General features: G+C 38.3%; 1 protein-coding gene across 4 annotated transcripts in view; it reads left to right on the top strand.

Annotated features, from left to right (window-relative positions):
* The window catches only part of LOC149196976 (jacalin-related lectin 3-like), a 140507-nt gene extending 124917 nt beyond the window's left edge, over window positions 1–15590 (top strand). For all 4 annotated transcript variants that reach the window (XM_089405697.1, XM_089405699.1, XM_089405700.1 and 1 more), the window contains one exon: window positions 15180–15590. In XM_089405697.1, coding sequence (XP_089261823.1) covers window positions 15180–15200 — 21 coding nt within the window. In that variant the 3' untranslated portion in view covers window positions 15201–15590. The remainder of the gene's footprint in view (window positions 1–15179) is intronic.
* The last annotated feature ends 8580 nt before the right edge of the window (window positions 15591–24170 follow it).

Below are 24170 nucleotides of genomic sequence, written 5' to 3'. Positions count from 1 at the left end.
CGACACCAGAACGCGATGATGGACAGCTTTGCCCAGATCCTTCAGCGGCTAACCAGAAGCAACGCATCGGCTTCCAGCAGCTACTCTGGAAACGCCACACCCTTTAAGGTACAATTAATTTTGAAATCCCCATATTCGAGGGTCAGATAGACGCAGATGCCGTAGATAAATGGTTAAATCTGCTAGAGGGTTATTTTTCTGTTCATGAATTTTCGAGTCGGGAAAAGATTGTTTTTGCTCTCCTCAAAGCAGCCCCCCACGTCAAGGACTGGTGGGAAACCTACTGCGAGCAGAAGGATGAAAGTACTGGCTCACTATTTTCAGCCGCACCCACCTGGGATTCGTTCGGGATGCCATCAAGGAGCAGTACTACCCTGTCGGGATGCTGAGGATGAATACATAAAGTGGACCACGCTGCGGCAGGGAAGGGACCAAGACGTGCCGGAGTTCACCAATCTTTTCCATACCCTTCGCACAAAGTTGGGTATCAAGGATTCGGAGCAACATTTGATACTCAAATACCGTGGCTGCCTGCACAAGTACATCCAGGAAGAAATACAATTCCTAAACATCCCCTCGCTCGGCGCAGCATACCGGTATGCCGTCAAGGTCGAGCAGAAGTTTAAACAAAAGAAGCGAGACTTTGGATCTGCGAATCCAAAGCAGGGGAAGGTGCCCCTAAACCACAGAACAAAGGACAAAGCCAAGGCGGGACAGCCCAAGACAACCAGCCGAAGCTGCAAGCAAAGAACAACGCCGCGAAGCCTAGAAAGGACACTGGAAAATGGTGCGAGTTCCATAAGAGCTCCACTCACACACAAGTGAGTGTCGGGCCAAGCAGTCACTGGTGGCTGAGCTAAAGGTTTCAGAATCAGATGCATGTTCCGACTCTGAGTCAGAACCCGATAAGGGGTATGAAAAAGGGAAGCAGATCATTGATGCGGATCCCAGCGCCACTGTTGCTACCGCAAAGATCCAGAAAAATGAACCGAAGATCCAGAGGAGGAGGAGCGTCTCTTCCACTCCCAGATGTGGGTAAAGGGCTCCCCGATACAGTTCATTGTTGATAGCGGGAGTCAAAAGAACCTCATTTCGGCAGAGGTCGTGAAGCGGTTGGGCTTACCGACCACAACACATCCACAACCATACACCATTGGGTGGCTTCACCAAGGACGAGATTTTCGCGTGAGCCAGCAGTGTCGCCTTCCATACAACATCAAGCCCTTCACGGATGAGGTATTGTGTGACATTGCTCCCCTTGAAGTTTGTGATGTATTACTAGGACAACCATACTTGTGGAAGCGACATGCTGTGTATGAATCAAGGCCCCGTGCTGTTATTATTACATTGGGAAATAAGTTGTTCAGGATTACCAGAGGTAGCACCACCTGCCGCATCTCTTTTGATTACTGCAAAACAATGCAGTAAGATCATTTCCAAAACCAGGAAATTTGTTTTCCTGATGATACGCCCTCAAGGAAAGAAGAAGACAGTGGCGCGGCCTCCAAACGGGGCCCCTCTGCACGACAACTACAGATGGACAAGATTGTGGAGGAGTACGAGGACATCTTCACCTCCCCGGCAGGGGTTCCTCTGCACTGTCAAGTCAAGCACTCCATCGATCTGACCCCAGGTGCGCCGCTACCCAATGGACCAATTTATCGGCGCTCCGTTCTGGAGAACGATGAAATCAAGAGGCAGATTCAGGAGCTCCTGCAGAAAGGTCACATCCGTCCGAGTTCATCGCCCTGTGGGAGCCCAATCGTGTTGGTACAGAAGAAGGATGGGACGTGGAGACTCTGTATTGACTATCGGGCGCTGAACAAGATCACTGTCCGTAATAGGTACCGATCCGCGGCGATTGATGACCTCCTAGACCAACTAAAGGGGGCGAAATATTTCAGCAAGATCGATCTGAAGTCGGGATATCACCAGGTACCAATCGAACCCTCGATGTGTGGAAGACTGCCTTCAAATCCAAGGAGGGCCTCTTCGAATGGTTGGTCATGCCTTTCGGATTGACAAATGCTCCTGCAACCTTTATGAGGCTAATGGATGACATCTTGCGGCCATTCACCAACTCCTTTGTAGTAGTATACTTGGATGACATTCTGATCTTCAGCCAGAGTTGGGAAGAGCACCTCCACCACATCCGACAGGTTCTCCAAACACTGCGGCAACACAAGCTATGTGCCAATTTGGAGAAATGCACTTTTGGCATGACCCAGGTTCAGTATCTGGGATACATCATTGATGAACAGGGGGTGCATGTCGATCCAGCCAAGATCCAAGTCATTCGGGATTGGCCCTCTCCAACCACTCTAACAGAGCTCCGCAGCTTTCTAGGTCTTGCCAACTTCTACCGCAGGTTTGTGTGGGGTTTTCTCATATTTCTTGGCCCTTGAGTCAAGTCACCAAGGGCGGGGCGAAAGCAAAATTCTTTTGGTCTGAATCTCAACAGAAGTCATTCAGGGAGTTGAAGGATCGCCTCTGCACGGCACCAGTGCTCGCGTTACCAGATTTACAACAACCATTTGAGGTCGAGACAGATGCCTCTGACTATGCTATTGGGGCAGTCCTTACTCAACATGGACATCCAGTGGCATATCACAGTGAAACACTTTCAGACACAGTCCGGAAGTACCCCACTTATGATAAAGAGATGTATTCCATTGTACAGGCCTGCCGACAATGGAAGCATTACATTTTGGGGAAGGAAACGGTCATCCACACAGACCACCGACCTCTGCAGTTCATACAGACCCAAGGGAAATTGCAGAATGATCGCCATCAGAAGTGGTCTACATACCTGCAACAGTTTCACTTGAATATCAAGTATAAAAAGGGCAGCACCAATAATGTTGCAGATTGCCTCAGTCGACCACCGATCATGGCGCTAACCACCGTGCTCAACTCTTGTGGGCACGAGACTTCTGATTGGCCACTTCTCTACAAAAGCGACCCAGAATTCGGCCACACATACCAGACACTCTTGGAGGGTCGGCAGGTTGCAGATTTTCACCTCCAAGATGCCCTATTATGCCACCTCGGTCACCTTTGTGTTCCTTCAAGCGAGCGTGCCAAGATGATTTGGGAAGCACACTACAGTCGGGCTTCCGGGCATTTCGGGGTCGATAAAACAGTGGCAGTACTGCAAAATTATTTCTATTGGCCGAATCCTCGACAGGATGTTGGGAAGTACATCTGATCATGTACTGCCTGTGCCATTGCCAAACCGGCCATTAAGAAGCACGGCCTCTATACCGTTGCCTACCCCTAGTCGACCTTGGGAATCCATCTCCATGGATTACATGTCAGGCCTTCCTTCCACTAAGCATGGAAATGACTGTGTTTTTGTGGTCGTCGACAGGTTCTCGAAGATGGCCATTATGGTGGCCTGCAAGAAGAATATCACAGCAGAAGCCACTGCTAAACTCTTCTTTGAACGAGTGTGGGTGCACTTTGGGATCCCACAGTCTATCATCTCAGATCGGGACAGTCGGTTTCTCAGCACATTTTGGTCCAGTCTCTGGTCAATGCTGGACACCAAACTCACGAAGTCCACAGCCTTCCATCCTCAAACTGATGGCCAGACAGAGGTTGTCAATAGGATGATTGTGCACATTCTGCGCATGTATAACTCAAAGCATCCACGCACATGGGACGAGAGCCTCCCCTATGTTCAGCACAGCTACAACCGAGCTCTTCACAGCTCCACTGGCCATAGCCCTTTTCAGGTGGGTTTGGGATTCCAGCCACTATGCCCCATTGATGTGGCCATGCCCCTTGCAGCTACTCACATGAATTCAGCTCATGTCCAGTCCGAAACAGATAAGGCCACTAGCTTCATTGAGCGCATCCAACATATTCGCCAGCAGGTCCATGACATTCTTGAGAAATCAAATGCCAAGTACAAGCAGCGACATGATCAACATCGGGTGCCACACAAGTTTCAGGTGGGCGACAAAGTCTGGTTGCATTTGCAAAAGGAACGCCTTACTGGAGCCTATCGGAAATTGAGACCACTCCGATATGGTCCTTACACCATTACTAAGGCTATGGGAGACAATGCATTTGAGCTCAGCATTCCCCCATTCCTTGGCCTGCACCCAGTGTTCAATGTGGACCGCCTTCGGCCATACTTTCCACCATTGCTAGACACATCTGACATTGCAGAAGAGCTCAAACCCACAGAATTAAATCCAGATTGCATGGAACAAGCTGCATCTGATCGGATCATGGACACACAGACCAAGAACACTCGCCAACAGAATATCCAACTGTATCGAGTTGTCAAAGCAGGCCAACTCCTTCAGCAGGGCAAGTGGTTCACCAGGGAACAAGTTCAGCAGAAGTTTCATCATCTCATGGAGGAGCTCAATGCAATGGGGACCATTGCTTCCTAAGGGGGGAGGAATGATCCAGGTGGATATTGGTGGCCACCTGCCAAGTCCACCTGGACCCCCACCATTGTCTATCTCAACATTTTCAGTTTCCTTAATTGTAGCACAACTTACTATTTTTAGCAGTTTTTCGGGTCCTGAACTTCCGGAGTCGTTTTGAGGCCCTAAACGACGTTTTTTGGGAATCAGGGGGCAACATGGGTCCGGACCGATGTTGCCCGTTCCAACAATGATAGTGCTCGGATAGATCTTTCTAATGAGCTATTGTACGCGTCAAACGGGGATCATATGCCAAAGTTACGACCCGGGAAGTTGATGTACCAACTTACCCCAAACGGGGCCCACGGTTTGGCGTTTCATCTCCTAGGGTTAGGTTTTGGAATGTTAAGGGTTTTCCATTGTTTCTCAACAATAAATAGGCCTTCGAGCCTCATTGTAACACAGTTCAGAGGCATGCAGCCATCACATCTCTTCTCAGATATAAGCTATCATCGCCCTAGCTGGTTTATTTCCATTTCTGGTTGTAAGCATATTTCAGTATTTTCCATTAATGAAATGAAGTATTATTTCCACTGCATCTTTGTGTATATGCAGGATAACTCACTCATAATATCTCATTAGAAAGATCTATCCGAGCACTATCATTGTTGGAACGGGCAACATCGGTCCATTCCATGGACGAATGAACCCATGTTGCCCCCTGATTCCCCAAAAAACGTCGTTTAGGGCCTCAAAACGGCTCCGGAAGTTCAGGACCCGAAAAACTGCTAAAAATAGTAAGTTGTGCTACAATTAAGGAAACTGAAAATGTTGAGATAGACAATGGTGGGGGTCCAGGTGGACTTGGCAGGTGGCCACCAATATCCACTTGGATCATTCCTCCCCCCTTAGGAAGCAATGGTCCCCATTGCATTGAGCTCCTCCATGAGATGAGGAAACTTCTGCTGAACTTGTTCCCTGGTGAGCCACTTGCCCTGCTGAAGGAGTTGGCCTGCTTTGACAACTCGATACAGTTGGATATTCTGTTGGCGAGTGTTCTTGGTCTGTGTGTCCATGATCCGGATTTAAACAAGAACGCAACCGATCATTGGTACATCAACTTCCCGGGGTCGTAACTTTGGCATATGATCCCCGTTTGATGCGTACAATAGCTCATTAGAAAGATCTATCCGAGCACTATCATTGTTGGACGGGCAACATCGGTCCATTCCATGGACCCATGTTGCCCCTGATTCCCAAAAAAACGTCGTTGAGGGCCTCAAAACGGCTCCGGAAGTTCAAGACCGAAAAAATGCTAAAAATAGTAAGTTGTGCTACAATTAAGGAAACTGAAAATGTTGAGAGAGACAATGGTGGGGGTCCAGGTGGACTTGGCAGGTGGCCACCAATATCCACCTGGATCATTCCTCCCCCCTTAGGAAGCAATGGTCCCCATTGCATTGAGTTCCTCCATGAGATGAGGAAACTTCTGCTGAACTTGTTCCCTGGTGAGCCACTTGCCCTGCGGAAGGAGTTGGCCTGCTTTGACAACTCGATACAGTTGGATATTTTGTTGGCGAGTGTTCTTGGTCTGTGTGTCCATGATCCGATCAGTTGCAGCTTGTTCCATGCAATCTGGATTTAATTCTGTGGGTTTGAGCTGTTCTGCAATGTCGGATGTGTCTAGCAATGGTGGAAAGTATGGTCGAAGGCGGTCCACATTGAACACTGGGTGCAGGCCAAGGAATGGGGGAATGCTGAGCTCAAATGCATTGTCTCCCATAGCCTTAGTAATGGTGTAAGGACCATATCCGAGTGGTCTCAGTTTCTGATAGGCTCCAGTAAGGCGTTCCTTTTGCAAATGCAACTAGACTTTGTCGCCACCTGAAACTTGTGTGGCACCCGATGTTGATCATGTCGCTGCTTGTACTTGGCATTTGATTTCTCAAGAATGTCATGGACCTGCTGGCGAATATGTTGGATGCGCTCAATGAAGCTGGTGGCCTTATCTGTTTCGGACTGGACATGAGCTGAATTCATGTGAGTAGCTGCAAGTGGCATGGCCACATCAATGGGGCATAGTGGCTGGAATCCCAAACCCACCTGAAAAGGGCTATGGCCAGTGGAGCTGTGAAGAGCTCGGTTGTAGCTGTGCTGAAAATAGGGGAGGCTCTCGTCCCATGTGCGTGGATTCTTTGAGTTATACATGCGCAGAATGTGCACAATCATCCTATTGACAACCTCTGTATTATTTAAACTTATTATTATTTAAACTTATCTATTCATTTACAGTCTTATTGTATTCAGCTGCAATATTGGATTCATTGCAGTAAGATATTCCCAAGGGCTAATATTCAGTTATCTCTCTCTATGGGATCAGTTCTTGCCCCATAGGCTACAGATATGGGACATTTAGCTTCTTAAAAGATAATCTGCTTGCATTTTAAGATCCCTTTCAATCATCATTTTGTAAGAAATATGATGTGCTAAATAATATTGAGCCATCTTGAATTTCCTATTTTAATCTACTTCTTGTATCTTGAGATCCATTTAGATTGTAATATGATCATCTTACGTTGTTTTTCGAAGTTGAATGGTTTTTACCTATTGTTCTTTTTGCAGTTTACCATATATTCATTTGCAAATCGCTCTCTATTTCTGATTTTGCTCTTGCATCATGGGGCAACAAGCCACGTGTTGCATCTTTCTCTTTGAAAGCACAATGTCGTGTTGTTGAATTAGTTTTCTCAATTTTGAGCTGTGATTCGATACCTTTGTCAACCATCAATGTGAATTTCCTAGAACACTTGCTCTGCCTCCTTAGTCATGGATTTCCTGCCGAGAAGTGTTTCACAGTCACATGGAAATGTAGTGTGAAAAAGAGACAGGTGGATTATTTTGTTTCTTGTTATAGCTTGTCCCTTCCTTTGCTTCATTTTGCTTTTGTTTCTTGTTAACAAATTCTGGGCTTCCTTCCTCGGATGAGTATGTAACAGATTTGGGCTTCCTTCCTTGGATGACGATGCAAGACTTTGGGATAGCATACATGCTTAAAAACCCTCCCTTGGTAATTTAAAGCATACCTGTCATCCTAGGTATCTTCTTCAGGCTTTGAACTTTGAGCATCTAAGCCTATTCCTGCCTTCCTTTGGAAGGAGAACATGCTATCCCTCCTTTCCCCTTTGGAAGCAGAATTGTCATTCTTGTTGAATGTAAGTTGGATTTATGTTGTCACTAAGACCTTACAATTCATGTTAACAGAGTATTCGTACAAGTGACAATATCGAAACTTCAATTTGCTTAGGCATTCAATGGGTTTTGGCAATTTCCACTTTCAATCAAGTTTCAGGCCAAGCTTATACTGATTACCCATTTCAGGATTGAGTTGGAGACACATAGAAAGTCTCCTGGATCTTAACCAAGTCTCACAACACTGCTCGAAACTTGTTGTGCAGTGGTGGTCCAAAGTTCAAACCAAGCCAGCAGCATACAATATGAGATCTCAGAGTTCTCTATCAAGCGATGTCTTGAGATTTTGCCGATCTCTCTCTTTTATAGACTCCCTAACTCTACTGTTCTAAACTATAATGACAAAACATAAATAATTGAGGGTCCTTTTGGCATATTTTCGCTGATGGTGTCTACTCAACTTTTCTGGTACAAAAGATTCTACCATGGTCCTATCTGAATCATAATAGTTTTCAAGATCAAATTCATCAGAAGAAGAATCATGTGCTGGCCTGGACGCGTCGAGCATCTTTTGGTAGTGACGTTCCATCAGCTTGGAGTACTCTTCGTCCCAATCGATATCTGCTGGGTCCTGGGCATCCGTTAGTGCGTCCTGTAAAGTAGATTCTGTTGCTTTTCCTTTTCCTTTGGCATCTTCATCTAAAATTATTGTCCTCCTTGATGATGATGATTCTCCCTTTTCCGTATTTGTCTTTATTCGGTGGAGACCCTGTTGCTGAGGTGTGTACATAGCCGCTTGTTTTTCCCACTTGTAAGGAAAGATAAAGCGCTGATCTCGATATCTACGAAAGAATCTTTAAAGACATTTCGGACTGTGGGTGACCTCTGTATTGCCAATTCGATGCTGTTTAAAAGTTCCCATTTAAAAATTTGAAACATATTAGTGGAACTATCGATTGCATGTTGAACCCATTCTCTACAATTATTACTCATAAAATCTTTGTTTTGCCAGCCTAATTCGAAAATCATTGATGTACATATTCTGTTTGAAATCATCAGACTAATAATATGGATTACATTGTTATTCCAATTAGGTGAAATAACACTGATTGTTACCAAAGCCTTTTGATTAATTATAAATGTTAATGCCTTGGGTTCCCCTTGTAAATCATCCATCTTTTTTAGAATCTGTATTTTTTCTGTCAACCTTAGATTTCCAAATTCATTGAACCATCCAGCATGCTGCTTAATCATCTCTTCATTATTGCTGGTCTCGATTTCTCCGATCCGCTCATGACTAAAAACTTGTGCAAAAGGATTAGGGTCAATACTTTCTCTTAACCTGAGACTGTGGTAATCCCAAGGGGATGAGAAAGTTTTGAGATATTGCAACGTACTTTGAATGCACTGAGATATCCTAGTGGTTGGCCTTTTCCTGCAGAAACCATCTTTTATCTCCCAGTTAGCAAATCCCTCAAAAATTTCATATTGAGGAAAAGTGTCGTTTGCTGCATAATTCTCGTCAATCCTTTGCAGAAAAGATGCTTCTAATTCCTCAAAAATGTCTGGGATTTTTAAAGATAAAATATATTTTCCTAATTCAGGCTTAATAGGAATATTTTCAAGATCTAAAATTTTTGCTCCTGTGAAAATGCTGAGGGCAAAATCAATTCCTCCAATGAGTTGATAAAAATTCAAAACCTTGAGGGTCCATATCATTTGTTTAGTATATTCACTAGACCATAGATCTGAGAGACTTCTGAAAAACAATTTTACCTTCATATTAGGCAAAAGATATACTTTTACCAATTCAGCATTTAGGCCTAAAGACATACCTACATTCTTGGATTGCCATGCTTGGCATTTTTGGATCCAAGTGTTTCTTCTCTGTCTCATTCCCACAACCTTTTTGATTTCTTCTGCAAGATGGCTTGCATGTCCTTCAAGTAGCTTGAATCTGTCAACAAATGTATAAAAACTGTCGTCCTGTGGTCCTTTACCTGGGATGGTAAAACAAGAACCTGGACAAGTCATGAATGCTTTATTCATATCCCTGGTTAATGAATCTGTCAAATAATTTGAATTACTTGGGATCCACTCGACTTCAAAATCAAACGGTTGGAACCAAATTTGCCAGGCAAGAATTCTTCCCTTTGCAATCTGTCTTGATATTTTGGCAGACAAGAAGTATTTAAAATTCTTGGAGTTTGTCCGTATTAAAAATTTCACGGGAGTAAGGTATAACTCAAACCTTTGTATCCCATTGAATATAGCCAGTGTTTCTTTTTCTGCTCTAAAATAATTCTTCTGGCTGGGTGTGAATTCACCTGATGCATAGGCACAAAGTCTTTCTTCACCTTTCTCCCTTCGTTCAAAAAGAACGGCTGCCCAAAAATTTAAAGAAACATCAGTTTGGAGTATAAGCAAACCGTCACCTGGTGGTTGGAGCTTTGGCAATTGCTGACATTCTGCTTTCGACTGTTTAACTGCTGTTGTTGCTTCTGGTTACCATCCCTCTTTGAGATGTTTCCTGATAGGAGCTGTTTTCTCTGTCAATCTTGGGATGTACTTGTGAATATAATTTAGGACTCCTAAGAATCTTTGAATTGTGTTTGTATCTTTCAGTTCATCTGGAAATTGTGTTAATTTGGTCAATACATGTGGTTGCATTTGAATTGCACCATTGACTACATGAATTCTTTTCTATACTGTCTTGAAACAAAGTCATTTTTCTTTTTGATAAAACTATGCCATGCTGCTGAACTTCTTTTAGAAAAATCTCTAAATGCTCTAAATGAGTTTTTACATCTGGACTATGAGTGAGAATGTCATCAATATATGTAACAATAAAATCATACTTGGCAAAAATGAAATCCATTCTTCTCTGGAAGAATGCAGGGGCGTTTTTTAGACCAAATGGAACAACTTTCCATTGGTAAAATACGGCTGGACAAATAAAAGCAGTTTTATGCCGGTCATCTTTCTGTATTTGAATCTGATAATATCTAGATTTCATATCAAATTTGTTGAATACCTTGCTATGTTGTATTTTCTGCATTATGGTTTCTGGCCTTGGCAGTGGATAATTAAAACTCCGAGTGATTGCATTTAGGGGTTTGTAATTTATCACCATTCTAGGCTTTCCCCTAACTATCTCAGAATGATTTCTTACCAGAAACGCTGAACAAGAGTAATGAGACTCACTTGGCTCGATGAGCTGCATTTTTAACAATTCTTTAATTTGTCTCTATTTCTTGTTCGTCTGAAGGAGTGCAGGGGATCATTTTCTCTTTGACTCCATTATCATGCAAGGTTACAATTTCCTGCATTGGACTTTCTGCGTCCCAAAACTGTTGTGCATTTTTTGAGCAGCGTTTTAGAAGTCTTTTATGGATATCATTTTTTTCTGTAGACCAATTGGGATCTATGCATGCCATTTGTTTTGCTTTAGATTCTGCTCGACTCATAAATTTGCAGAACTTCCTGCCAGTTGTCAGAATCTTTTAATGGCTTTCTGGCTCCTACCCTTTTCTGGCTATTTTCATGTCTTGCTTCTGAATTTGCAATAAACAATCTAGGTACACAAATAGCTTTTTTTTTTTTTTTAGATTTATAATCAGCTTATCCTGGCTGATTGTTACTGGAAGCATAGAATTTAAGAATGGCATTCCCAACATTAAACTCGCTGAGGGATCAAAGTGTTGTATTGCAGAGATCTTAACTATACTCCCCCCAACTTTTAATGGAATATTGTCTACATAATGAGTTAGACTCACAGTGCCCCCTATTGTTTCAGAAACCAGTGTATTTTGCAATGGTTTCCCCAGAGATTTAAATAAAGATGGTCTAGCCAAATTATTCGATCCACCGGTATCGATGAACGCATCAACAGATATCCATTCATTTTTTACTTGAACTTGAACCGGGATATAAATAAGGCTATTAGTCTTGACTATCTTTTTTAACAAAGAATTTCCTTCTGTTTTAGTAATCTCTGGTTTTGGAAGACTGGTTGAGAGCCATAGTTCTTTTTTGAAACGGACAAAAAGCATTTACTTCTGGAAAAGGTGACAGAGGTTGCTTACCTTTTTGTACTGACTGTTGTGACTGTGAACTTGCGGATTCATCTTTTAAATCATATGATGTTTCGCTGGTGACTTCAATGTCATTTTCTTGTTCACTGTAATGGATTTCTTCTGAAAAATCATCATCTGAACAGGATATGGAAAAATTCATCTTCTGAACACATTCTTCTTCCTCTTCTACATCTGATATTTCAGTCAAAATATATACATCTGAAATATCATCCTCTGATTCTACAATGGACCAATCATCTTGAAACTCTTCTATATGTATACAAGCTTTAAGTTTACTTGATGAATTTTGCGGGCACTTTCGTGCGAAATGTCCCTCTATTTTACAAATGAAACAACATTTATTGTTTCTTGGTCTTGTTCTTTTCTTCAAAAATTTATATTTGCGGAATGGCTTTCTTTGATTTGAGACTCTTTTGGGTTTAAATCTACCATACCTCTTTGTTTTCTTCTTCTTTTTGAATGGTGTCCATGGTAGCATGATTTTGTAGACATCTGAACTGGGTGTGATGTCATGCGCCTTCTTTTGCCAACATAAGTATTTAACTTTTTCTGTAATTCTGAAAAGAAGGTCAACCCAATAAACTTGATCTAGTCTTTTGTTATGTACATTTAGATCTTTCAAAATGAGGTGTCCTAGATTGCCTACTAACTTTGACAAAAAAGAAATTTTTTGAGCCACATCATTTGAGAGATTAGCTTTGAAAACCTTAGCCATGAAATTTTTACTGAATTGATCAAAGTATTTCAGATCTTTTAATTCCATTCGACTAAGTTCTGTTATCAATTGCTTTTTCTCATCAACTGGTTCTGGGATGAATTGTGTCTTTAGCAATAATTCTAATGTAGACAGTCCGGCTTCGATGACGACTCTTCTCTCTTCTTCGGATGGTCCCATTCACAAATCATAGACTATACCAGTCATGCGTTTTTCTGCTAGGACCATAATGGATACATTATCCAATTTTGTAGTAACCTGCATCTGATACAGAGCACCTATCCAAATCCAGATTGATTCTCTAGGATTTGAAGAATTATCCAAATCTAGAATATAGCCACTGGTATTGGCAGCATACAGGTCTTCTTCAACACGTGGATACTTATTCACTTCTTTCAGGATATGAGCCTTGTTCTGGTTATTTATTGATGGCAAGATACAAGAAGGAAATTTGGAGGCAGCTTGTTCAAGGGTCATCACTTCTTTCTTTGAAACGAAAGGTTTATCTGTTTTATATGTTTCTCTTTCACTGGTTAGTTTTCCAGTGTTCTTAGAAGTGGACTCTTCTGCACTGGTCGCAGTTACTGCTTCTTTTGATTCTTCTTCTTCTTGATCCCAATAATTGGGTGCACTCATATCTATGTGAAACTTAGGAACTTCTTTGGCCTTTTTCTTCTGTCTCCTTCTTCTTTCTTCCTTTTCTAGCTTTTCTGATTGTTGCTCATCATAGAGCAATTTCAGATTAGCATTTATCAAATCAGCTTGTTTGCCTAAGTCATCTAGAACATCTTTAGCGTGAGCACACCAGGTGGTTAAATAGTTTCCTATCTGGTATACCTGGTCCATGTCATTTGGATTTTGTGAATTTTGTTCTAGTAAAGGAGCGCGGCCATTTTCCTCTTTTTACAAATCTGCAATTTTCAAACTGGAATTCCTCGACAGGTGGAGTAGAATTGACTTATGTTCTAAACATTTTATTTACAACAAAGAAAGGTTTTTCTTTTGGTATGTACAATTGATTTGTACACAGCGGTACGCTGGTGGAAGAACTAGTTTCATCTGGTGAAGGAATATGACGATAAAAAGATTTTCTTCCACTAACAAGAGGTTGTTCATTTTCTTGGATTGCTGGTAACACATGTTTTTCTGGCATGACTATGGGCCTTGGTACTTTTGGTATGTTTGGAAGAATTCTAACACAACCATCTGATACAGACATTCTTTTAATAGAACTATTAGAACTATCTGCGGATGCCAGAGATTTATATTGGCTATTCAAGTCATTAGGCAAAGCTTTTTTGTCATAATGAAGACCTTCTACTTGGGCATTGCTTATTCCTACAGCGACACAATCTTTTAATACTGGCTGTCTTAATTTAGGATGTACTGTACTAGTCAGCTGGAAAGAGGTTTGGACTATAACAGATAAATATTCACTGTCTTGAACCATTTCTAGACCTTGTACTCCAATTAAAGCTTTCCAACAATCTTTCAAGTGACTATCAGAGAAACTAATGGCATAATCTGGATAGATAGTGCCATATTGACATCCCGGGGATAGATTTCCAAGTATTGTTCCAATTCGGGCATGATCATATATGTTATGTCTGGTGTCGAAAACTTCTGCTATACAGGGAGTGTGTTGAGACCATGACGGAATAACGGAGTTAGTCCAATTCTAATTCCCCCAAAATGTAAATAGAAGAATCTCTTTTCAGCCATATATTTTCGGAATTTTCTAGTTTCATCTTCAAAAAACAAATTAAGACGGACAATTTGTACAAATGGACCTGATATTTTTATTTTTAGTTTAACTTCTTTGAGCAAAACCCTTTTAGATAGTCTGAACAATGATGGCACTGGATAGAATATTCAGCAGAGTTGGAGTTATCAATTTGTATAGGTTGCTTGGCAGATCTTTCACATGTATATGATTTCTAGTGATTATACATGGTAAGTGAAATTAGTTGTTGACTTGTCTGTTCTAGAAGTCAGACATGCATTGAAAAGTACCCATGAAGCACTTTGCAAATGAAATCTTCAACGATTGTTTGTGCGCTGGGGGCGGGGAAGATTTTTATAGCCATGACAATCTCGAAAATACCTACTGAAAACGAACTGTGGGATCAACTTGAATGAATAGTATCTTCCTCTTCTCATCTGTACTAAAGGCAGGAATGTGGGTTGTTTATCGACGCTATCTCCCGGCGAGCTTGAAGTTATTATATCTGGATGTCTGTTTTACTGGTCTTGGAATTGGTTGTCTATATCATGTACAAGCCTCTCAGCGTGTTTGAAAAATTGACTGTTTTGGTTGTCTATATCTGTACAAGTCTCTCAGCGTGTTTGAAACTTCTTGCATTGGCAGGGACTTGCCGCTACGCAACCCTCCTTGTTAATTCATATGATGAATCCTTCTATACCACAAAAGCGTTAATGTTGTTGAATGTTGACTAGTTGATATTTAATTCAATGATCATTGTTGTTATCATTACATTCTCCTTGCATGCTTCTAGTATCATGTTGGTTATTTTTGTTTTGTGAATGATATTTCTTCTCATCCTTGTCCAGAAATTTACGTGTATTAAATGAGCATTGATTTGAGCTTTGCTAGATAAGCACAAAATCTATAAAATCTATCATAGAAAATGTGTTGGTTAGCTAGGGTTAGCTAGGCATAAAATCAATGTTGAAAGCTATTTATTTCTATGGAATTACATGTATCAATGATAAGTCTAATTATTTGAAATGCACTTCATACTAACATTTTATATCATCCCTTTGTTTTATTTTTAGGTTCGCCAATCCGAGGAATAGAAGATGGAAATGAAAACAATGATACGGTTGGATCAATTTGAGATGATGATGGTGGTGGTTTCACTAAATAAGAGAGTCCAATTACTAGTGTAGATGCATAGGTTATTTGCATGATATCATTGACATGTATATTTTACTTCTCTTATATAAAAATATGTTCACTTTATGGTTTGGACATCATATTGACTTGTTTCAGTGAGTGGCATTAGGAAATGGTTATACAATCATCATTTTGATTTTTTTTAAATATGACGAATATAAAAAATTGTTTTATAGGATATTAGATATGTCTATTTGAATTGACTATTTAGTTTTCTATGATGATGTCCATGACATCATGATGTGATTATATTGAAATCATATACACTGACTTGTTTGATTTGATGGAGATGATGATGTTGCTACAAAATTACCTACCTTGTATTTTTTTTCCAGAGTAAAATCTTAGGCACTAGGGATGGGGTGGGGAAAAAATCAACCTCCCCCTTATCTTGAAGGCAAGAGGGAGGATGTCGATATTTTACTTCTCTTATGTAAATATGTTCACTTTATGGCTTGGAAATCATATTGACTTGTTTCATTGAGTGGCATTAGGAAATGGCTATACAATCATCATTTTGATTTTTTTTAAATATGACTTATAAAAAATTGTTTTATAGGATATTATATATATGTCTATTTGAATTGATTATTTAGTTTTCTATGATGATGTCCATGACATCATGAGGTGATTATATTGAAATCATATATAATGACTTGTTTGATTTGATGGAGATGTTTGATTTGATGGAGATGATGATGTTGCTACAAAATTACCTACCTTATGTTTTTTTCTAGAGTAAAATTTTAGGCACTAGGGATGGGGTGGGGAAAAAATCAACCTCCCCCTTATCTTGAAGGCAAGAGGGAGGATGTCGATACCATGCCAATGCCACATTATACACATTTAAGAGCACCACATAGATTATTATTTTCAAAAGCTTAATATTTCACATATAATATTTGAACCTTCGTGGGGGAGGCTAAAAAACTATTTTTCCCAACCATTTGAGCTAAACCAAATTGACAAATTGTTTGGACATTAGGGACTACCTAGGGAAAGAAATAACCCTACCTCTTTGCCCAAAGTTAAGATTAAGGTTGTTGATACCATGTCAAAGCCACATAATATACTCGCTTAAGAGCACATATATTACTCTTTTCAAGAATGTAACATTTCATTTACAATATTTAAAACTAGGTGGATAGGATAACAATCATTCCACCCAACCGTCCAAGTTAAACCCAATTGACATACTTTTCTTATATCTATTGAGCATTGTTGATTTTAATTAATTGCAATTTTGTATGGAAAAATCATTATCTTGAGATATTGTTTGTATAAAGGAATATTTTATGGATGCACATTTTTTTTAGTTAGGATGAATGCCTTTAATTTTACTTTAACTACCTTAATGCGTCTTATAATGTTAATTCAAGTTGAGATATATGTTAAATATTGTATTTATTTCGTATTTCTTAAAATAATTCGAATTAAAAAATGAGTATAATAACATTAGCATTAAACATAAAAATTTATTAGGTGAAAAACCATATATGAACTAAATGAATATGGGAAAGAAAAATTGGAAGAAAAACTTGATGCTAAAATGGATGAAATACTAGAAGCTATGGCTGAAGAAAAATCCCAATGTTAAAGTGGAAACCTTATGGAAGAAAATATGGTGTTGAAGTGTAAGTTATAGTTAAAAAAAAAAAAAAAAACATGGTGCTAGAGTTGAAGTTATAGTGGAAATAAAGCCAATTTCTAAATGGAAGCAATAGAAGAAACATGGAATGTTAATGTGGATGTTATAGTGGAAGAAAAAAGTTTCTACAAGCAAAGTTGTAATGGAAGAATCTCAATGCTAACGTGGAAGCCATTATGGAATTAAAACTTATTATGAATAAAAACAAATATTAGAAGATATAGACGAACTAAAACTAGATGCTAAAGTAGAAGAAATTCTAGAAATTATATTGGAAGCAAAGCTCATTTGGTGTAAAAAAACAAAAATATGGTAAAGTTGGTGGTATAGAAGAAGCTACATTATGAGAAAAAATCAACACAATACACAGTGTTACTCTAGTTAAATTGCATGATGCTAAACCTAGCACAAAAGTGTGATCATAGATAAAACTTAGAAAAACAATTAATGAAAAATGTAATGTGAGAAAAATTTGTCATTAAAATTAGTACCAAAATCAATGTAAAATGAAAAAAATGTTCTACATTGACAGGAAAAATACATTGAATTTAGAGATAAACTTGGTGTTAATGGAATATTTTGTTACAGTGACAGAAATACATTGAATTTAGAGATAAACTTGGTGTTAATGGAATATTTTGTTACAGTGAAAGAAATACATTAAATAAAAGAAGAATAATGTAAGTTATCTAAAAATAATCCATCTGTGTAACATTGAGCTCATCCTCAACTATACATTTTTGTAATACCTAGAAATGCATTCATGAACTCCCTCATTTACCTAATATTTCTCTCATGGCTCCCTAGTCATTGGAAACTACAATCACTTAATATAATTTTATAAAAAAAAATATGTTGAAGTAAAATTATTGTTGGAATGTGCCCCTTTGGAAGATAATATGTCTGGGTTGTGTCAAAAGAAACTTTATCCTTATGTAAAAGAGGTACACCCCACATTCATCATGGAGTAAATTACCCTTGTAATCATTTATTATATAAAAAAGAGAAATTACATTATCCCATATGTATTATTTGGATGTAATTCCTCGATTACTTAGATATAGCAGAGGTTATGGAGTCCTATGAAAAGCATAACAAAAGAATATCAAAGTTTCATCTGTGTAAAGTTGTGAAATATTTGTGGAGATGCTCTATGTAAGATTGGATATTTTTGAAGATAGTATGGAAGTTATTTCCTTCCCATGGATGTTTGCCCAATTAGAGTTTTACCTTGTAAATTTGGCGTGTTTTATTATTGTTCACGTTCCAAATATTCTAACATGGCGTTAGAGTTGGTTATTATTTTCTATCTTTTTCAGTAAAAAAAAATTGTAACAATATTTTCTTCAATTGGATAAACACTATTATTTATAGTTGAGCCATATAAGTATATTAACCATTAAGGCTTCTCTCTCGGAATTTTCACTACAAGATTGATTATATATATATCTATATATATATCTATATATAGATATATCTATATATATATATATATATATATATATATATATATATATATATATATATATATATATATATATATATATATATATAGATATATATATATATATATAGATATATATATATATATATATAGATATATATATATATATATATATATATATATATATATATATATATATATATATATTCCGACTTCACCATTAGCTCCATAATAATGAATAAGCTAGATCAACTTATTGATTCATTAAATTTAATTTTGTTAATTAGTTTGTTCAACCTATTTTTGATATATTTATTTATTTTATAATCTGAAGTTTTTGGTGCATATATACATTTTCTTCTTCTGGCTTCACCATTGGCTCTGGAATAATGAATAAGCAAGGATCAACTTATTGGTTCATTTAATTTGGTTGTCTTTCCTAATTTTCAATTAGTTTGTTTGACCTATCCTTGGTAAAAAGAAATATAACCTAAAGTTTTTGGTGCATATTTTAGGTTTGGTGTTTACCATTCCTATTTTTTTTCTGCCAAGCCTTATTGTTCTCTTGAAGCTATTTTGTTTTTCAATAGGAGCTTATTTTTAGTGAATTTTTTTGTTGGGTTTATTTTCACAGTGATTTAGCTATTCAACCTTCTCTCTCGAATCTTCGTACATTGTACAAGTATGTACATATCTATATGACCTCAGAGGGTTGAGAAGTTTTTGTAGTAACATATGGATGGGTTTGCATGTTTCTTTCGTAATAGGTTTCTTTAAGTTCATTTTCGGTGGTCTATATGTTGGGCCTCTTCCCTCCTTTGTACATACAAAGTTTTTGGGCCTCTTCCAAGATCTAGTGTGCATATGGGGGTTGATTTCTTTTCGAGCAAGGATACACTTTCTCTTCTTGGTTATATAGATTATGATTAGGAAGGAAACAATTTAGATATATGAGCTACCATAGGGTACATTTTTCAACTTGGTTCATGTATTTTTTCATGGTCTAGTAAGAAGTTGAGAACTCTTTCTCTATCTTCTTATTAAGCATAGTACATCCATGGTAGCTAAGGAAGCAACTAAAGAAACAATATGTTTATGCCATGAACTCAATTCGTGTGGATTGGTTCAAACGTCAAATACATAATTAATATGTGATGACTAGAGTTCAATTTATCGTGCATGTAATTTGGCGTACCACTTTATTGTACTGTTCAACAACCCCCCCATTTATTATATAAATAGTTAGTATTGTATTAATAAATGGGGACTTTTCAAATTCTTTTCAAAAAACTAGCAAATAAGAGCTTGCCTTTTGAAGCCATTTGGAATAAAACCTTGGATAAACTTAAGATATCAAACCAAGTCACTTTGTGACTAGGAATTTTCGCTTTATCGCAAATCGTAGGATCCAAAGTAACAAAGGTTATTCATAAGTCAAAATCTACGAAATGTGATAAAAGAAACCCCCGTAAAAGACCAAAGTTTACTTGTGAGTCAAAATCTACGAAATGTGATAAAAGAAACCCCTGTAAACGACCAAAGGTAGCATTGAACTTTTTATAACACTGAAGGCTTAAAGCATTCCTTATAAAATAAAGTATTTATCGCAATTGCATTGCGGCTTCCATAAAGGCGCAAACATGCAAACCATGAAAACTATGAATTGCAATGTGGCCAGGACCCAACAGAATAATGCAAACTGTTATAACTTGAATCAGGTCTGACATATCGTGAATCACTGTTTTTATGGAATAATTATCCGTTTAAGGAAAAGCACTCGTAAAATAAAAAAGTAAGTCGCTCATCACAAATCGCAAAATTGACATATCGTGAATAACTGTTTTTATGGAATAATTATCCGTTTAAGGAAAGTCACTCGTAAAATAGAAAAGTAAGTCGCTCATCACAAATCGAAAAATGCAAGTGACTTTGAATTGGTGTATTCTCGATATCACCAATATTGTGATTTGCAATATTGTGATGTTGCGATGTAATCACAGGATTGGTATCACACTTAATGCACCAATTTGAAATATCATTTAGAAACTTGCGATGTGATGTTTTGATGAGTTATAAAGGAAATCACACATAGGCCTTAATGCATAGTTAATAATGTTTAATTGCATTTACTCTTTTAATGGATTGAGAAAATTGATATATTTTTTACCCGTATTTGAAATAAAAGCTTCGTCCTTACGTTCTTTCAAAATTTATTGTGTTATTGTCTTTCCGCTTTTATTGTCTCGCTGTGTTCTCATTCTGTTTTCTCCATTACCCAAATTTGAGGAAATTTCTTAAGGAAACAACGCTTGAAAAAATGGTTAAGAAAGGAAAGGGGGCTGTAGAGGCTACTACATCTAAGGATTCAGACATGATTCCACTCTTCTCTGATACCACCTGCAACAAGGATGGTGGGACTACATCATGGGAGGCAATGTATAATTTACTGGAGGAAGAAAACCCAAGAGTACTAGAAATTAAATAACAACAGATGACGAGGACTCATCCGATGCTTCCTATTTTGAAGTAGCATGTTTTCCTGTACAAGATCGCTGCAAGGCCTAAAATATTACCATAAACGGATATGGTAATATGGATGGAAATTCCAGAAATTCCAGGCATGAAGTCGTGGGGTCATTTACTCCAGGCAATTTGCACTGAATGTACCATCTGTCAGAGCCATAGAAGCTCTATGATAAAGCCTTTATTGAGCATTTTACGAAATAAAATGAAGACTTGATGGACGTCATGTAGAATTGGACGTTTGGTTCTAGCAAGTTCAAGTGAGAGAAATATGGTATGTACCCAATTGCACCTCTGTCAATGCCACATAATTTTGCAGCCGCAATGATGTGTAGGGTATTTGGAAAGGCTAACAACACTAAATTTTCTATTGAATGGGTTCCATTGATTGATATGGCTGTTAATGCGATAATTATGAACTGGAGCAATATTTTGTCGGGAAATTTGGCTATGGCCATTAGAGAATATAGGCGCAATATAATTATCTCCACTCGGGTTATCCCTCCCTTTTACATGAGTGCTTAAGTCATGGATTCTATATGTTTTTGTTGACATTTTCCAAACATTGGTTGGAAATGGACTCTATATGACCCTACTCCTATCCATGCTTATCATAAAGTTTTATGGGAATCACAATTTAGCTCCCATTTTTATAAAATTTGTCATGGAGTTATGTTGCCAATTTATCAAACCATTTTTGATAAGAAAGCCCTGAGGCTATCAGAGGAAGCAAAGATAGACATCTTGCCAGTGGCAAGATGGTTTGGAGAGGAATTATTTACTTATATCATAGTTTTTGGTAGTATTATAGCTCCACATGTTCTTCCATTTTATGTTCCAAATAATTATTGGCAAGGGAGATTGCCTATCAAACACTGTGGGATGGTATTACGAAAACCCTCAAAGAAATGAAGAAATCCATCTGGCCGACCTTTTCGGTGCAATGTGGTTCTTTCATATTACATGATTTTGGGCACGCGACAAAAGAGATACAAAACATCACATCTCTGAATCTGGGAACTGTGTCAGGCAGATAGTGACCCTAACAAGGTTGCCCGAAACTTCCACTAATATGGTCAAAATCAGGGAATTTATTCACCAGGACGATGAGTTTGATGATCTCTTTGAGGAAGCTGAGAGATTTTCACAGGTTTTACATTTAGCATCAATAAAAATGAACTCATCGGATCTCAACCGCTTCCACATATACAAGAATAAAAGACTGAAAAAGGCCCCTTTGGACCTATTACTAATTGAAGAAATAAGAGAACCTATTCCCAATGTAAGCTTGGAGGAAAGTTCCAAGCACAATTCTGATGAGGAATCTCAAAAGAAGTAAGGTCAAGGTTCAGAAAATTCTGAACATCAATCTCATAATAAGGAAGAAAGCCCTGAGAAAGATTTCGAGAAGGACATAGAGGAAAATGCTGAAGAAACAATCAAAAAGGCCTTTGCCAAGGAACACATGGAGACTGGCTCCATACAGGTTCAAATAGAAAAGATCAAAGTCATTGATCTGGATAAAGAATGGGAGCAATTTAATAAAAATCTCCAAGTGTCGCAGATAGAGACAGGTCTTGAAGGAACAAATGGATTTCAGACTCCTAAACAGGCTCAACAAGTTATAAATCTAGAAACAACAATACAAGGAGTTACAACTATTCAAGATATTGAAATCATCCATGCCTACTTAACTTCAGAAATTGTTTTAAAGATTGAGTTACCCCCATTGGATATATTCTACATCCCAACACATAAGGCTATAGTGAAGAGGAAAAGGAATAAAAGAAAACTCGATGCATCAGCAACAAAAATTCTAGAAAATGAATCGATGGAGGTAGTATGGAAAGACGCCCCCAAGGACGATTGCCTGGTCTTTGCGAACTATATTGCAGGAGGAGGACTGATGCCTTTGAGGATGGAAGCTCAAGCAAGACCGAGCACGAGGCCTATATTGTGGTGCGCTATATGTCAAGTAGCAGGGAAACATACGACGGATAACCGTCATTTGCTGTAGACAAGCGCTCTGCTTGAGGCTATATATGGTGTGTAATTTTATTTGAATTAATATTGAAGTGAATTGGAAACTTTTGAAAACGCTTCTACTTTATTTCCATCATTTATAATGGCATCCCTACAGAAAGCCAATGTGTTCAAAGAACCAAAATATCCAAGAGTAGAAGAAGATTTGTTTGCTACTAATTCATCTAGATATGTTCTAGACCTGGATAAATCTAAAAATCCATCTGAATCAATCAGAATATGCATTGGTGCTTTGTACCAGATGCAAGTAGTGTCTAAGTTAGACAATTTCTCAATCTTCTTGCTAGCAGAAAAACGCATGGCACACATTGTTTGGGACTGGTGGATGACCGGTTCAGATGAAGAAAGAAGGAATGTTGCAGCTCTAGGCCTAGCTACTTTAGAAGTTCTGTTACTTACTCAATTTGTTCCTGAACCCACTGATGAGAGAAAGCAACTAATTACTGATCTAACTCGAATGGAGTTAAAAAATCTGAAAGATCTAGATCAGTTTGGCTCAGATTATATGTCCAAAGTTTATAAAGCTAATCTAGCCAACGACCCTACCCATAAAGTTGCATTCTTGTCTAAATTACCTGGAAATTTAGGAGACATGATTATGAAAGATATTGAACTTCAAAACAAAAAGATTGAACAAATCTATTGGATAGATCTCCTATTTAGGTGTCAGGAAAAAGTAAAGTATTTGTGCTGGCAAAAACAGGTTCATAATGTTTCGCCAAATCTGAATGTACGTCGTTCTGTATTACCATGGACTCCTTTCAGGAAAAGAAGAACAAAGAAATATGGTAAATACAGACCAAAGAGGATTGCAAATCCAAAAAGGCCATTCAGAAAATTTAGATATATTAAAAAGAGGAAACAACCAAAAAGAGATAATGCTTGCTTCATCTGTAAGCAAGAAGGACATTTCGCCCGAAAATGTGCCAAGAGTTCCTCTAATAAATTGAAAGCCTGTTTTGAGATTGATGAATTTGCAGATAATTGGTTGGTGGTAGATTCCCAGGATGAAGTCTCTGATGTATATATTTTGACTGATGCTTCATTATCTGACACTGAATCTATAGATGATGTCAGCCAAAAGATGAATATTTGTTTGTCTGGTTTTGAAAGTGAACCAAGTGAATTTGAAGATATTGATGAATGTCATTACAGTGATGAAACAGACACAGAAGACTTTACAGAAGAATACTCAGATCATTCTTCTATTGA

This window comes from Pinus tabuliformis, chromosome 2_2 (genome assembly GCF_031772625.1).
Source record: "Pinus tabuliformis cultivar Carrire ecotype Pingquan chromosome 2_2, CPIR1, whole genome shotgun sequence".
Lineage (NCBI taxonomy): Eukaryota > Viridiplantae > Streptophyta > Pinopsida > Pinales > Pinaceae > Pinus > Pinus tabuliformis.
The sequence above is the reverse complement of the archived record's forward strand: the minus strand, read 5'-3'. Positions and strand labels throughout refer to the sequence as shown.